Source organism: Dysidea avara, chromosome 11 (genome assembly GCF_963678975.1).
Source record: "Dysidea avara chromosome 11, odDysAvar1.4, whole genome shotgun sequence".
NCBI lineage: Eukaryota > Metazoa > Porifera > Demospongiae > Dictyoceratida > Dysideidae > Dysidea > Dysidea avara.
The window spans coordinates 3,926,879-3,943,406 of NC_089282.1; the positions used below are offsets into that span (position 1 = coordinate 3,926,879).

A 16,528-nucleotide genomic window follows, 5' to 3' on the forward strand; every position below is an offset into this window, starting at 1 on the left:
CAACTGGCACTGCAGCAATTTGCCAAGGAAAACAACAGTTCTCCTGGTGATATATAGTGCATTGTAGCGTTCATTAACAAAAATTATAACAGTTTGGTATCATGTGTTCTTCTGAGCATGCGCAGAGTAAATAATGGCTTACCATGCGGTAGCTTAAGAAGGATGCTGGCGGTGGATGAGAAACTAATAATCACCAAATAGGGGCCTTACAAACCTTCAGTTAGTTCGCGCGCGCTTCATAGCTTGCGCGACCTCACATCTTTTGCTCGCTGAAATACCCTAGGTGTTTACAATGGGAACTCTCTATACTAACTCACTGCTTCTACGCCATTGTCTAAAACACTTAGACACTCACAATAGGCGTCTTCGAGGATTTAAAAACTATCGGTGACGTAAATAATTACCTCGGCTGCGCCTCGGTAATTATTGACGTCACCTCAGGTTTTTAAATCCTCGAAGCGAGTGTCTAACTATTACTTAAATGATTGTAGTATATGGAGGCTATTGCTGTGAAATAGCATGCATGTAAGATAGTTGTGGTTTTTGGCACTTTGATATTGTTAAATGTGGGTTACAATTTTGACAGTAATAACCTATGTACTTTTTATTTCCGTTGCCCCTGTTCCAAATGTTTAAACATTCCAGCTCCTACAAACTATTTTATTCTTTAACTTGTACTCTTTATAACTACCCCTTGTAATTATTATTTGTAGTTATATAGCTTATTGTAATTTGTAAGTAATTAATTATGGCTACCAGTGCAAGACACTGGTAGACCTTCAGTTCTGTAATTTAATTGTTATAAGCTCTTAAATATTGTTTAATTTTGTTTATTGATCTGTACAGTTCTGTAAAGTATTAATAATAATAATAATAAAATGTGGAAGAGTAGAATGGCTTGAGCAAAGATCTATAGAAAGACAGCAAAAGAATTTGTTTTCCACCTATAGCTAAGCACAAGAGATTTGTGGCTATTATGTATTTAAGCCATCCCGAGTGCATAATACTGTATGCACATGGATATTTTTCCGGTAGGCATTATTCCCATCATCTATATAGCTACCTAAGGTATTGATGTCAAAATCTAATGGTAGAAACTTACTAACTATGCATACCAATTATAATAATAAAATCTACAAAAGGACAAACTGAAACCAAAACACTGATAAACACTGATAAGGCCAATGAAACTTGATTAGCAGTTTCGCGTCATCGCCCGCATGCTTTTGATACACCCGCATGGAATTTCATTATTGGTATTTCAGATCGAAATACCCTAATAGAACGGTCACTTTTACTCTAATAGAGCAATCAGCTATATACTCTAATGGAAAAATCACTTGTTATAGATTAGTAACGTACCTTAGCTATTTAATGCAAGAGTAATCAGTGTAGATCTCACTGTTTTTTGGCAGAAATCTTCATGTTTGGATGTGTGTTGTGCTTTTAGAAAAATAATGAATAATGAATAATAACCGCCCGCCCGCATCAAATTTTCAAAAATCTGAGCGAGAAACTGGTAATCAAGTTTCATTGGCCTAACTGTACCTAGGCTGTGTCAATGAACAATGACATCTGATCTATTTGTGGTTCAGTATTGTGCATAGGCGGCGGAAAGGGGGGGGGGGGGGGGGGGGGGCTAGGGGGCTGAACTCAGAATGATATCACACCGAAATTATCTTTCTTGGAGTGGGGCTGAAAACCATGAGATAAAGATCGAGATACTCTAATAGAGCAGTCACTCTAATAAAGTAGTCAGTGTGTAGCGAGTTATGTAAGGATTTTTATGTAGTTTCAGCTAGAAATGGTAGCTGGTGAGGTGGAAAGCTCTTGTCAGTTGGTTGTGACCTTTTTTTTTTTTGGTCTCACCTTACCAAACTATAGAAATAAGTCTGGGTCAGCCCAGCCCCCCCACATATTAACTACTTGCTCCGCCGCTGGTATTGTGTATTCAATGAAATCGCTTACAACATGCATATATACTATACATATCAAAACATATGTATGGGATTTGTAAACTCAAGCATTTTCAGGTGGTCAACATTAAAAGTTTTCAAACAATGGGTTAAACCTTTAAAAATTAAGAATTATGCATTAAATAAATCTAATATCTGTTTAATATCCTTTTTGAAACCTTAACTTGGTAAAACAGGCTGATCATAAAATCTCATCATTCCTTGTCATTTTTTGTCCAATACAAAATACATGTATTTTACACTACACGCTAAAACACTAATTTACAACCTTTAACTCACAAAATTTCTACAGCACACCATACAATAAAAGAAAGCCCTTCAATTTCTCTATCCAATTCCGACCGTACAAATGGGAAAATGTCGCCATAGCGACAGTTATTTACTGCTGATGATGACATAATACGCGCTCCATACATTAACCTATTGGAAAATTTAATTATCTCGCCGGGAAAATCCCAATTTACAAGTTGTTATCCTCAACCAAATTCGCTAAATTTGGTATCATTCTACGCAGCGAAGGATGCTTAATAAGACTCCGACCGTACAAATTGTTAAACAGGTTAGTTTATAGAAATATGTTTAAAAACACGTGTTTTTACGGGCATTCTGAACACGTAAATTTCGCGGTACAAGGCTCCTTTCTAGCTTCCCCTTCGTTACTACACAAAGAACTTACACATGAATCGAATCGCCTTTCATCAAGGAATCTGATAAACCAAATTTCGTGTCTGTCAACCAAAGTACGCGGAAGTTATGGCGCCTTGTTTAGAGGACGGTGTTATTTTATACGAAACGGGCGTAACCCATTCGGAAATCCGGAATATCTTACACAAGTTTTGATATGATTCATTCTATATGAGCTTAACAAGTACACATACAGAAACTACACGTACAGAAAGTTCATTTTAAACAGTTAACATATATTATTCATAGGCAGGAGTGTAGCTGTTCATAGAAATTTGTCAGCAACTTTGTGTATACCATACGTATACACTGACAGTATCAAGACACACGGTAGTGTGTCGTGCGGCCCAAGAAGCCGGCGCGCCACACCGTGAGTATATTGACAGGAAGAACGAAAACGTCATTTTCACACCTTTGTATCTCGGTGATCACTTATCTGATTGGAACCAAATTTGCTACACAGTTGCCCGCCAGCCAAGGGAGTCTACATTCCAAGTTTGAAGGAAATCGCTCCAGCCATTTCCGAGATACGAGCTGCCAAAGTTTCGTTTTTTTTTCTTCGTTTTTTTTTTTCTTCGTCTTTTCGCACACTTGCAAAAATTGCTATAACAAGCAAACGCGTACTCCGATCGCCTTGAAATTTGGCACACAGAAAGGGAATCCAAAGGCGAATCCTAGCATCAAATTTGGTACAAATCCGATGAATGGTTCAGGAGTTATGACCGATTATTCGCGTAAAACAAGATCGATTTGTTGTCACACCTACAGGGTAAACCGCTTCATGGAATGAGTTGAAAATTGCTATGTAGATGGAGTAACCATCGTAGGAGTGCCTTTTGGTGGTTTGAAAGGAATCGAGATAAAGACCACGGAGATATGACACAAAACCCAACCTGTGTCACAATTACGCGATCGATTTTTATGAATTAAAAAGTATTAGTTTTCACGCCTACTAGGCAAACCGCTTAGAGCAATGAGCTGAAAATCGGTGTATAGCTGGAATAATCTTCATAGAAAGTCCTTGCAGTAGTACAGAAGAATCGGATTACAAACCACTGAGTTATGATTCGAAAGCCAACTCCGTGTAGCAAATACGAGATCGAGATACTCTAATAGAACAGTCACCCTAATAGAGCATTCGGCTAATTTATTTACTCCATTATAGAATTTTATTACATCACAAGTTATTCTGTAGGGAGTTCAGCTGCAAACAGTTAATCTTATAGACAGTTCAGTAAGAAGACAGTCACCATGTGGAGAGTTAAGCAAATATACCACTATAGAGATTCAGAACATTACAAGTCACACTGAAGAAAGTTCAGCTATAAACAAGTCATGCACTGTGTAGAGAATTCAGCTACAATTAAGTCACTCTCTAGAGAATTCAGTTACACAGAATTCTGCTACACACAAGTCACTGTGGAGAGAGTTCAGCTACAAACAAATTACCCTTTAGAGTGATCAGCTACAAACAAAACACTTTGCAGGGTGTTCAACTGCAACAAATCAATTACCTTTAGAGCGATCAGCAATGAACAAATCAACACAAATCTACCTGTAGAGAGATCAGCTAGAAACAAACCACCCTGAAGAGAGTTCAGCTACAAAAAATCACCCTGTAGAGACATCAGCTAGAAACTAGACACAATGTAAGGAGTTCAGCTACAAGCAATCACCCTGTAGAGAGTTCAGCTAAAACAAATCAACCTGCAGAGAGATCAGCTACAAACAAATCACCTTATAGAGAGTTCAGCTACAAACAGATTACCTGTAGAGAGATCGGCTACAAACAAATCAACCTGCAGAGAGATCAGCTATATACACACAAATCAACTTGTAGAGAGATCAGCTACAAACAAATCACCCTGTAGAGAGATCAGCTAGAAACTACACACAATGTAAGGAGTTCAGCTACAAACAAATCACCCTGTAGAGAGATCAGCTACAAACTAGACACAAAGTAAGGAGTTCAGCTACAAGCAAATTACCCTGTAGAGAGTTCAGCTAAAACAAATCAACCTGCAGAGAGATCAGCTACAAATAAATCACTTTATAGACAGTTCAGCTACAAACAAATTACCTTGTAGAGAGATCGGCTGCAAATTAATCAACCTGCAGAGAGATCAGCTACACACAAATCAACTTGTAGAGAGATCAGCTACAAACAAATCACCCTGTAGAGAGATCAGCTAGAAACTACACACAATGTAAGGAGTTCAGCTACAAATAAATCACCTTATAGAGAGTTCAGCTACAAACAAATCACTCTGTAGAGAGATCAGCTAGAAACTAGACACAAAGTAAGGAGTTCAGCTACAAGCAAATTACCCTGTAGAGAGTTCATCTACAAACAAATCAACCTGTAGAGCAATCAGCTAGAAACAAATCACCCTGAAGAGAGGTCAGCTACAAAAAATCACCTTGTAGAGAGATCAGCTAGAAACAAATCACCCTGAAGAGAGGTCAGCTACAAAAAAATCACCCTGTAGAGAGATCAGCTAGAAACTAGATACAATGCAAGGAGTTCAGCTACAAGCAAAATCACCCTTTAGTGAGTTCAGCTACAAACAAATCAACCTGCAGTGAGATCACCCACAAAAACGCACTTGTACAGAGTTCAGTTACAAACAAATCACCCTGTAGAGAGATCAGGTAGAAGAATTCACCTTGTAGAGAGTTCATTTACAAAGAAACCATCACATAGAGAGTTCAGCTACAAAGAAATTACCCCGTAGAGAGTTCAGCTAGAAGAAGTCATCTTGTAAAGAGTTTAGCTACAAAGAAACCATCATGTACAGAGTTCAGCTACAAAGAAACCACCTGTACAGAATTCAACTACAAACAAATCACCCTGTATAGAGATCAGCTAGAAGAAGTTACCTTGTAGATAGTTCAGCTACAACAATTCACCCTGTAGAAAGATCATGCTAGAAGAAGTCACCTTGTAGAGTGTTCAGTTACAAAGAAACCATCATGTAGAGAGTTCAGCTGCAAACAAATCACTCTGTAGAGAGTTCAGCTACAAAGAAACCGCCATGTAGAGAGTTCAGCCTCATACAAACCACCTAGTAGAGAATTCAAATACAACAAATCACCCTGTAGAGAAGAAGTTACCTTGTAGAGAGTTCAGCTACAAAGAAACCACCATGTAGAGAGTTTATTTGCAAACAATTCACCTGTAGAGAGTTCAGCTAGAAACAAATCACCCCGTAGAGAGATCAACTGGACGAAGTCACCTTGTAGAGAGTTCAGCTACAAAGAAACCATCATGTAGAGAGTTCAGCTGCAAACAAATCACCCTGCAGAGAGTTCAGCTACAAAAAAATCACCCTGTAGAGAGTTCAGCTAGACGAAGTCACCTTATAGAGAGTTCAGCTACAAAGAAACCATCATGTAGAGAGTTCGGCTATAAAGACACCACCATGTAGAGAGTTTAGCTGCAAACAAATCACCTGTTACAGAGAGTTCAGCTACAAAGAAACCATCCTGTATATAGTTCAGCTACATTTCAAGTCACCCAGTAGGGAGATCATCTGCAAAAAAAATCCTGTGGGGAATAATGAGCATGTAATAAATATATGTATATAATTTGTATAATTACTAATAAAATCAAAAATAATTGAAGTACTAAAATTCTTCTTTAAGTTCTTTTCTTCTTCCTGTGGTAAAGAAAAAAACACATGGGTTAAAAAAGCCCCAAAGTCAGCCATAGGCCGGCTTTGCAGTATACAAATACAAAAAGAAGTGATATCTAATCAAAAACAGCCAAGCTGTAAAAAAAGGTGCGGCCCCCATAAAGGCCATGGTGAAAAAAGATGTGAAATCCAAGGTGGCGGCCAAGAAATGGCTGTGATGGTAGGTTAATGGTTACATTTTAATAACGGCAATTCAGGTGAATTTTGTGCCAAGACTTTTCACCATGGCCTTTATGGGGGCCGCACCTTTTTTTATAGCTTAGCTGTTTTTGATTAGATTATTTTAACAAGTCAAAAGAAAGCCAAGGAATCAAGATATTATATATAAATAAATATAATAATAAACAGTGCATGGCATTGAGTATCTGCTATGTATTAAACTGAATAGGGCAACTACAATGAGCTATTTATATTTTAGTTACATACACTGTAGCTGCTGCAGTTGGTGAAAAGGAATGTCTCAGGCCAAAGCAATGTCAAAGGGTGAAGAAATCAAGCCTGCAGTACTGACCATAGTCATGCTTGGATGAAGGCATCTTTTAGTTAGTTAGTAGAAACATTTAGTTAAACAATTGTGCAAGATTTGAAAACTTATTTGGAAGGAGTTGGGGTCACTCTAAGCACATTTTGGGCTTGGTTATGTGCCTCACTAACACTCTATAAAGTAAAAGTGACGATGGCTTTTGGGTGCTTTGGGAAATAAAGTCTGATCCCTACTTAACATTGTTAACATCTGTATGATAACTACCTGCTCAACTGAAGCACTAAGCTAAGTATATACCTGGATTGTGCAGTGTATGTCATAAAGTGTTTACACTGGCAGACGTATGTGTGCACAGTGTAACCTATTATGAACATGCTACATAACAGATTTCTAATTGTTGAGTGTGAAAAGCACATACATGTATATAATAATGTGTGTGGTGTGCATGCAATGCAAGATTTTTTTAAAACTTGCCTAACCTTGTCACACTAGACGAAGCTTTGTCCCACGCTATGGTCGATGCCACTCAAACAACAACTGCTTGGGAAGTTAATCATCATGACTCATCTTAGCAACATGACTCAATTTAACCAATGCAGTCTTCATGGTATGATTATTTGTGTGATCATAATTTGCCATTAAAATAGTCTTTATTCATTCTAACATTCACTACAAATGGGTGTACCAGTGTGTAACACAGGCAAGGCAAACTAGACTGCTATATTAGAGTTGACAGAGCAATCTCAATAGTTTATTCAAACTCAGTTTCTAAGTCAGCTGTGCATGTCTCAGTTGTCTTCATGGTAGCAATGCCACTGATCAAGAAAACATATTTATAAGGTTTTACAAACTAGTAATGAGCTAGCTATTATTATTATCATGTGCAGATTGCAGTAACTGACATGTGTTTGTATTCTTCTATGAGTTACATATCACCCTTGTAATATATTTGAGCATGATATATTCTGTATGATGTTATTCCTTCAGCGGAGCTTTCTTGCACAAGCAGACAGACATATTATAGTGCAATGGATAATTTCGCTTTTACTCATTACAAAGGAGATAACCATTTACTATACGTAGCTTTATTTATTAAATGCTATCCCACTAGGGACCTGTGAGAAGGCTATAAAAGCTTGTGAGCTTCTACCAACTCAATGAAAATTTGCTTCAATTTGTTATAGATGCTTTGACAAACATAATCATGTTAACACAGTATTGGAAGAAAAGACAGTGATGCCACAAGATTGACCATCAGAGCATGCTACAGAATATCAATGTTAGTAAACTTTCAAAGATGCTGATAATGGCATACCTGCTTCATTGCAGTGGCGTAGCTACACCCGGGCATATCCGGGCATCATTTCCCTTTGCCCTGGTATCAGAAAATGGTTGGGTTTATACGCAGCCACTCAAAATATCGCGTTTAACACATAAATCCTCCCCCACCCCCATTACCATTAATTTGCCAACAGCTTCTGCCTGCCATCGACACTTGCACCCTCTCTTTAAAAAGGGGTGCGCCGCGATATGAAACAAATTAGCTCTGCGCGTTCAGTTAATATCAGAAAATGGCGCCATGTGTTCTCCACGTGACGTGTGAGTGTTCACAGTTGACTGTTAGTTGGATATTGTCCAGGGGCGGATCCCCCCTTTTGAAAGAGCCTCTCTTACTCGAGATACTCTAATAGAGCAGTCAAATCGATATACTCTAATAGAGCAGTCACAGTAGTCTTTTGAGGAGCAGTGTAGCAAGTTATGTATCTAGATATAAATAAGGAAACATAGTTGGTAAGGGTATCTATGGTGAGGGGCAGCTGTTGTCAGCAGGTGATGACCTTTTTTTTTTTTTTTGGTCTTCAACTTACAGCTAGGCTGAAGTTGCAATTCCAAAATGGAACCCCCTTTTTAATAGTCTAGATCCGCCCCTGTGGTCTGATTATTGTTTGATGGTGCGAGGTCCGTGATAATGCTCTAAACAGAGTCCTCTAATAGCGCCCGAATTTATTTAGATGTAGCTAACGTGACACAAAGGGAACTGTGTAGCGAGGTGTGGAATCAGTGTTGTATGATTTAGGAGTGGAGTGTGATATGTGATGTGAGCTATTATTAAAACACAATTGTATTAGTCGCAGTGGTAGGAGATCACCGAGATTTTTGCCAGTTTTGCGACCGCCATTTTTGTAGACCTGAGTTCACTGAAGCAGAGCCAGTCAGTGGATGAATTGGCATGTTTAGTGAGTCACATCTTCAATGGAGGACTGGAGGAGGACTTATCACACAAGATCTCTTAAGTGTGTTGTGGCGCTGCACGCGATTACTACTACTACATATACATCCCACAATCGATTAGGTAGCAATCATGTAGTAGCTATTTAGCTAGATAGGCTGTATAAATGCTTATGTTCATGCACCATACAGATAGAGTTAGCAGCTATACAGAATAGCTAGCCATGCTTTGCACTAAAAAAAAATTTTTATGAGTACGTATGAACATCCCACAGGTTGCTCACTTAGTTGCTTGCAAGGTTATTGGTTTACCTGGGCATCACAATTGGTCTAGATACACCCTGCTTCATTGAGTGCTTAACATCAAACTATTAATCATAACACTTCTGGTTACTGATGTTAATTGAGTTAATATCCTTGTAATATTAAAATCTTATAATACAGAATGCAAATATACATATCAATATGCTTCAGAAGTTGTAGCTGAAGGAGCAAGTAAGCTAGCTTGATGCAAATATTAATCGACTGATCAATTTTAAAGTACTTGCTCAATTTCTATACAGTACATATATAGAGTGACAAGAACAATACTTTTCAGTATTTAGATTTTACCTGTACAATTGTTTTCAACAATTGAAGGAGTCAGTGGAAAAAGGGGACATGTGCCATTTTAGATTTTTCATTTCTTAACGTTTGTTTTAGCCATGTGAATAATGTTGTCACTAAGTAAATAACAGAATTTACAAGTTCATGGCAGTCTCAAAATAATTTTTAGCAAATATTACAATTCAACTGTCCCAAAATTCTGTTTAATGCCCACCACATAGTCACCTAAATTTTCAAATGGCACTTGTCCCCTTTTGCCGCTGACCCCTTCAATTTAACCAGTGAAGCTCCACTTCAGTATAGTTATGTGAATGATGTCACTATATTTGATGGTTTCACCTCACACATTTTTCATTTCCTGTACAATTAGAACATCGGCAGAAATATAAATTGTCATCAAGTGGACTTACCTCTACCACTAGCATAGAAGATTTTATTTGACATGGTAAGCAGCATTGCGATCATCTCTCAGTCAGTACTTTCTCCATTTCCTAGCTAATTCAACTATATCAATTACTTTGTACCAAATTTTACCTTTAAGATTTTCATTTAACATAGCTAATGAGTAATAATGGATTCATGTTGAGAATCTTGTATTTTCTAGATAGTGACATTTAAATAATATCATGTTATGCCAGCATATATAGTAGGCTGGTACCTACTTAGTCACAGCAAATCACCCAGTTAGCCAGACCAACTAGGATACAAATTCTCCAAATTATATCCACATCAATACTGTTAAAGATATATGAATGGCATAACAAAACTGTGTACATGTGTGCCTACCTTGTTACCTAAAACTTCAAGCATTGCTTTATATATACCTCTCTTGCTTTCAAAGACCATTGTGGTAGTGTGCATGTATTATTTTTCAGAATCTAATAACTTTAACTGTAAAACCTGCTGGATCCATGTTAATAGCAAAGGTGCATTTACCATGTACATTCCATTGTGAATATAAGTGCAAATTATTTGACGTCTGTGCAGATATGGGTATATACAGTATTTCAGGTAGGAGGAAATTGTGTTGAAACATGTAGATGATTGTCTTCTTTTTCTTCCTATTCTTCTTGTAGTGTTCCATAACTGGCAAGCTTTAAATCCTCTTCACTGTCCATCTTATTGTTCATTGCTGTATCTTCTTCTTTTGTTTGTCAGTAGTCATGTCATTAATTCATTTTCATTGTTAAGTTTGTAGCGCTCATTACTTTATTATTACCCCAATATTTACCATATACGTAGCTTTATATTTAGAATTTTGTTTCACTCTTTCATTACTACAATTATATTGTATTATCGAATACGCTTACTTATTACTGGTGTGGTTGTAACCAGACATTGACTAGCAACATTGTTACTGCAAACACAAACCTTTAGCTACATGGCACCACAATAGTGTATATTATATAGTTATACAACAGCCACGAGTGCTCTGCCTGATATAAACGCACGAGCCTGAGGGCCGTCAGGCCCGAAGGCAAGTGCGTTTATACAGGCAGAGCACAAGTGCACGTTGTATAACTGTTATGTACCACTCACCTAATAAGTGGGGAGAGTCTCACAAGACAGCTGTAACACTTATAAAGGCCAGGTTTCTAACATTGATTGTGGGTAACCAAGCTGGACGTTGCGATGACGTTCCCCCTGCAGTACTTCAGCCACCTGAGATATTGAAAGCTAGTACGCTATGGGTTATATCACTAACCTGCATTCGCTGTTCGACTCTCATCATGTAGTGCTCAGCATGCCAGCGTGCCATATAGACTAAGCACCAGACTAATCGCCATAGTGATTCTCTCGAGCGAAAAAAAAGCAGCTAAATAGACGGTTTAAGTAAACAAAACCTAACTATTAAACGATACTAGTCTAATTCTTACTATTCACACTGGCTAAACTCCAATCTGGTGGCATGACAAAACTGGTTACCACAATCGAACGTAAAGGTTAGTATTATTTAGAATATATTTGTTTTATTGAGTCATTGTTGAAGTGGACTACAGTTTAATCTGGGCTAAGATGGCACCAGACTAGTAAGGTGTATAAGTACATTTATATAAATGTAGACTAGAGCTGTTGCCACCCGCGTTGGCTTTTTCGATCACTATTGGCTGCTTGTAAACATTATACGTATTGGTGACATTATGGCCCACAATTGACCTTTACATGTCAGGCTATAAAAGAATTCAAGTGATCTGTGAAGTGTCTTTCCACCTATTAGGTGAGGTGTCATAGTGGTCTTGGCCACCAGCACTTGTGCTATGCTGCACAAAACCGCAGCCAGTGCAATATCTGTATATTGCACTGCGGTAGGTGCATTATAACTTATAATGCACTCGTTGTGGTCTACAAAACCGCAACCAGTGCGTTATAAGTTATAATGCACTCGCTGCGGTCTGCAGCAGTGCAATATACAAATTATAGCACTGGCGGTGCCTTTGAACTGCCCACGCAGAGTGGTACATACTACTATACAAACCAGCAGTTTTCTTCTGTAATAGCATGTACATGAAGGGTATGTACAGCAGACCAAAAATGATGGCAGTGTCTTAATAGTAATTTACAGGACTGCCCATGGAGGGGGGGGGAGCAACTGGGGCACTTTGCCCCACGACCCAGGCTGAAAGGGGCCCCAAGGCTCTTGAATACCTGTTAAAAAATCAATATATTCTAATAGAGCAGTCAAGATCTAGGTACTCTAATAGAACAGTCACAATATTCTTCCGAGGAGCAATGTATAGCAAGCTATGTATGTATGTAATTGTAAATAAGGAGATAAAACTATATAGTTGGTGAGGGGCAGCTATTGTCATTGACAGCACATAACGATCTTTTTTTTTTGGTCTTCAACTTACAGCTATGCTGAAGTTGTGATGCAAAGTGGAATTCTCCTTGCCCCTGGGTCCCTACTTTAACTCTTTGCCCTGGGCCCCTTAATTTCTCTGGACAGCCCTGGTAATTTATATGCAAAATCCATCACAAATTTAGAATATGTGATTGACTTTAAATCTTTATCCTATACATAATGAAAATAGGGCATGACACAAATTAAGGTATTTTCAAGGTAATTTAATGTATACTAGCCACCCTACCACTTTATCTTGCTTCTATGTATATTTGTAGTAACATATACTTACATTCTTAGCCACATCTAATATACCCTATCTAAAATGGTTTCAAATATCCAGAAATATCATCTCCAGGTTTAAAACGTCATATAGGTAATTGAAATGTGTGGTATGATACCTGCCTTATGCATACTTAAGGTTTATGCACCATTGACAGGTGCTTTAATTACCTATTTTAGTTCCCAAATACTCACAATTGTATGTAGCTGTACAACAGAAGGTACTTACTGACTATGTTGTTAATGGTCACTGTAGCATTACCAGGACTACCATGAGTAACATCAGCAGGTAGTGAGGATGGTTCAATAGTGACAATGAAGTACTCATCATCTTCAAATATAACATCATCATTATTTATTGGGACATCAAATGGAACCCTGGTCACTCCAGCAAGAAATGTGACAGTATATGGTCCAGAATTATAATCAACACCTCCTCCTGTAATATGTTAGTAATACTGTTATTACTCCATCACTAAACTTGTTACAATAGTTAATCAAATAGTCTAACACTCAGTGTTACTGACCAGTAGCTGATCCATCAATGTTAAATACTTGTACAATAATATTGGTCGATGAAGGGTTACTGAGAACTAGTACAGGTTGTGCTGGTCCATCATCTTCATCAACATTGTACGTTGACTGTTCAAAGCTCACAGTAACAGCTATAGGGTATATTGCATACTTGTGTTACTTGACCATTATGCTATATACGTAGCTAGCACTATAATACTGTATATAGCATGGGTGGTTCTAGGAATTTGGATAACTGGTTTTCATTCCATACTATTCATGATGCCTAGCTACATAGCATTTATAAAAGAATACACACCTTAGTGTGAAAAGCACACTAACAGCAAAGCGTGCCAATCTAGAGGAGTCTGGGGAGGAAGGGGATGCCTACCCCCGAGAAATATTTTGAAAGTTAGACCCTTGAAGTTGAACTTGACAGAAGTGTACCATGCTTGATTGTTGCATTAGTGTGATGGCTCTATTAAGTATCTTAATCTTGCATAACCAGTTACTGAAAACCTCAGAGAAACTCCCCAAAACTGCAGGGAAGGAGGATAGCAAAATATTGATCATTCTGTATTCTAAACTAAATTTCAGTGACAAAATTATTTTGCTCAACAATTTTCTACACAACTGTACACAGTAGCCATGTCTTTGTTTCATTCAAGATTCAAGTTTACAAGTCAGCTTTATTAACCATGTAGCTTACTGGCTTTAGCATTGTAGATATTAATTCTCAAGCAAGCATCAAGCAACATGGCATAATTATCTTGTTGTTTAAACACACTCATCTATTCTACATGTGATCACTTGAAAACACTATTGTAAAACCATCAATGCAAATAGACTTGCAGTAACAGGAAGCAACTAGCATTGTAGAGACTAAACTTTCAATGCAAGCTAAAAGAAGTAGTTTACTAGTTTTACATGAGGCAGTTTACTAGTTTTATATGAGTCTTTATCATGATATTTTATGTTAGAATAAAGAGAATTATGGTAGCATCTGATTCAGTATTGGCAAATTTGTTATGGATATCACCACTAATAGTTGAGCAGTAAGTAATGTCTAAAAAATTACAGATATGACTAGGGGCTCGAGTCAATTATGCTGCACAAACTGCTTTCAGCAAATTTTCACGTATTACGCTCTTCAGTGTTCCCATTATGATTGCATTATGCTCCTAAGTTAACAACATTTCTTACAATTATCTTGGATTTTCTAATTAGTGCATGCTCTATTACAGATTTCACTACAAAGTGACTGTTCTATTAGAGAGTATTGATCTAATGAGCTATGTACAATGTACTCGAGTGCTTTATAGCAGTTTGCAGTTTCCACTGATTGATTTATTAGGAGTATCGATCTATTTTCATGGACTTAAATTCCATAGTTTGAAGATCCACCCAATATGCTAAGATTATGCTGGCCAGTCTATTCTGCTTTTTGGCATATTTGATACAGACCTAGACATGACTACATACTAACTAGGGCTGAAATGATCATGGTTTTTAGTATTCGAGTACTCTCTAGAGTTAACGATCGAGTACTCACAAATGTTAGCTACTTGTAGTCATACCCATTATACATGTTTTGTACCAACCTTAAAACAGTTTACAGCTTTTCAAGTAACAACAATGATACGCTCACAGTATTAAAGCACTGATATTAGTGTCCCTGACAAAAAATTATGTCAATAAAACCTACAGCCTTCATTGTGTCACTCCCTGATGACAAATACATCAGGTCTCATGATCTTAATGAGTACTTGAATACCAATTTAATTATCCGATTATCAAAATCCTTAACGAATACTCACAGAGTAGTAGTATTCGTTTTAGCCCTAATACAAACTCAACTATCCTTTTAAAAATGATTACTGTGGGAGGATAAATTGAACCAAAAAGCTGTTAAAATTTATGCTATTGTTCAGCCATATAGTAATGAACAATAGTTCAAGTCATTTCATCAGAATTGATAATGTAAAAGAACACGAACATTACTAAATTGTTTATATAGATTGTACTCAGCTAGTGTCCAATCAGCTAAACAAATCAATCTTTCATTAACTAGTACAATAGCACCTCTCATAACTCTAGTAGTAGTGACAATCAAAGCTGTAGTTTCAATGAGTACCAATGAAATGGCACTATACTTTAGCTTATTTCATAAATGGAGCAGAAAAAATGATAGAAGACTAGTATGTTTGAAGAAATGGTTATAAGAAAGATCAGTATCATAAATCGGTGGATGGCTTCAACAGAAAATCAGTTCTACCAATTTTGCGCAAATTGTGAAGATCGGCACCGATCTAATACTAGATTGGTAGATTGGTATATCTCTAGTACAGACCCGACACAAGAAAAGACATGCACCCTTGATGGAGCCTTCTGTTATGCAAGTTACTTACCACTCTCCCTTATAGTCACTGTAGCACTACCAGGATTACCACGAGTAACACCATCAGGTAGTGAGGATGGGTTAATAGTGAGGGTGAAATCTTTATCATGTTTGAATATATCATCAGTATATATTGGAACATCAAACGGAATCCTAGTCCCTCCAGCAGGAAATGTGACAGTGTATGGTCCAGAATCATAATCAATACCTCCTCCTGTAACAGGTCAGTAATACTATTATTCCATCAGTAAACATGCTACAAAAGCACATGAAATGGTCAAATGCTCACCAGTAGCTGATCCATCAGTGTTAAATACTTGTACAGTAAAAGAAGTTGATGATGGGTTACTGAGAACTAGTACAGGTTGTGATTTTTCAACAACACTGTATGTTGACTGTTCAAAAGTGACAGAAATAGCTATACGGTGAATAAATTTGAATGTTACAGTGATGATTATGTTACATCATGCAAAATTTTACATTGTAACATTGTCAGTGATAATCTGGATAGGGAAGTAAATAGTTGAATGGAAAATGTATATAGACTTGCTTTTTAAATTCTATACTACAAATATATGCCACCATGCACATGATTAATACCTGTGTATTACAATCTCTTTGATTTCAGCACAGTATTTTAATAAATATAATTATACAACCAAGTACTGAGAATAATACGAAATGCGGTTAAAATTATTTCATAAATAATAAATAAATAAATAATGTTTGAGGAAACTAGAAGGCCTAAGGCTTCGCACTCACCAGGAATACAATCCTTGTTGAATGAAGACATAGTTGTATAATAGTGAGGTCTATCCG

The 16,528-nt window shown here is 37.3% G+C and overlaps 1 protein-coding gene across 7 annotated transcripts in view; it reads right to left on the reverse strand.

The window, feature by feature from the left end:
* Positions 1-9,286: 9,286 nt before the first annotated feature.
* Positions 9,287-16,528, reverse strand: part of LOC136238938 (hemicentin-2-like) — an 80,485-nt gene continuing 73,243 nt past the window's right edge. Inside the window, exons 11-17 of one of the 7 annotated variants that reach the window (XM_066029649.1) lie at positions 15,999-16,127; positions 15,720-15,923; positions 13,326-13,463; positions 10,337-13,237; positions 10,209-10,274; positions 10,085-10,169; positions 9,287-10,032 (exon numbers count right to left, since the gene is read on the reverse strand). In XM_066029649.1, coding sequence (XP_065885721.1) covers positions 12,990-13,237; positions 13,326-13,463; positions 15,720-15,923; positions 15,999-16,127 — 719 coding nt within the window. In that variant the 3' untranslated portion in view covers positions 9,287-10,032; positions 10,085-10,169; positions 10,209-10,274; positions 10,337-12,989. Of the gene's footprint in view, positions 10,170-10,208; positions 10,275-10,336; positions 13,238-13,325; positions 13,464-15,719; positions 15,924-15,998; positions 16,128-16,528 lie in introns of all 7 variants that reach the window. The other 6 variants (XM_066029647.1, XM_066029650.1, XM_066029651.1 and 3 more) reach the window with 6 other exon arrangements.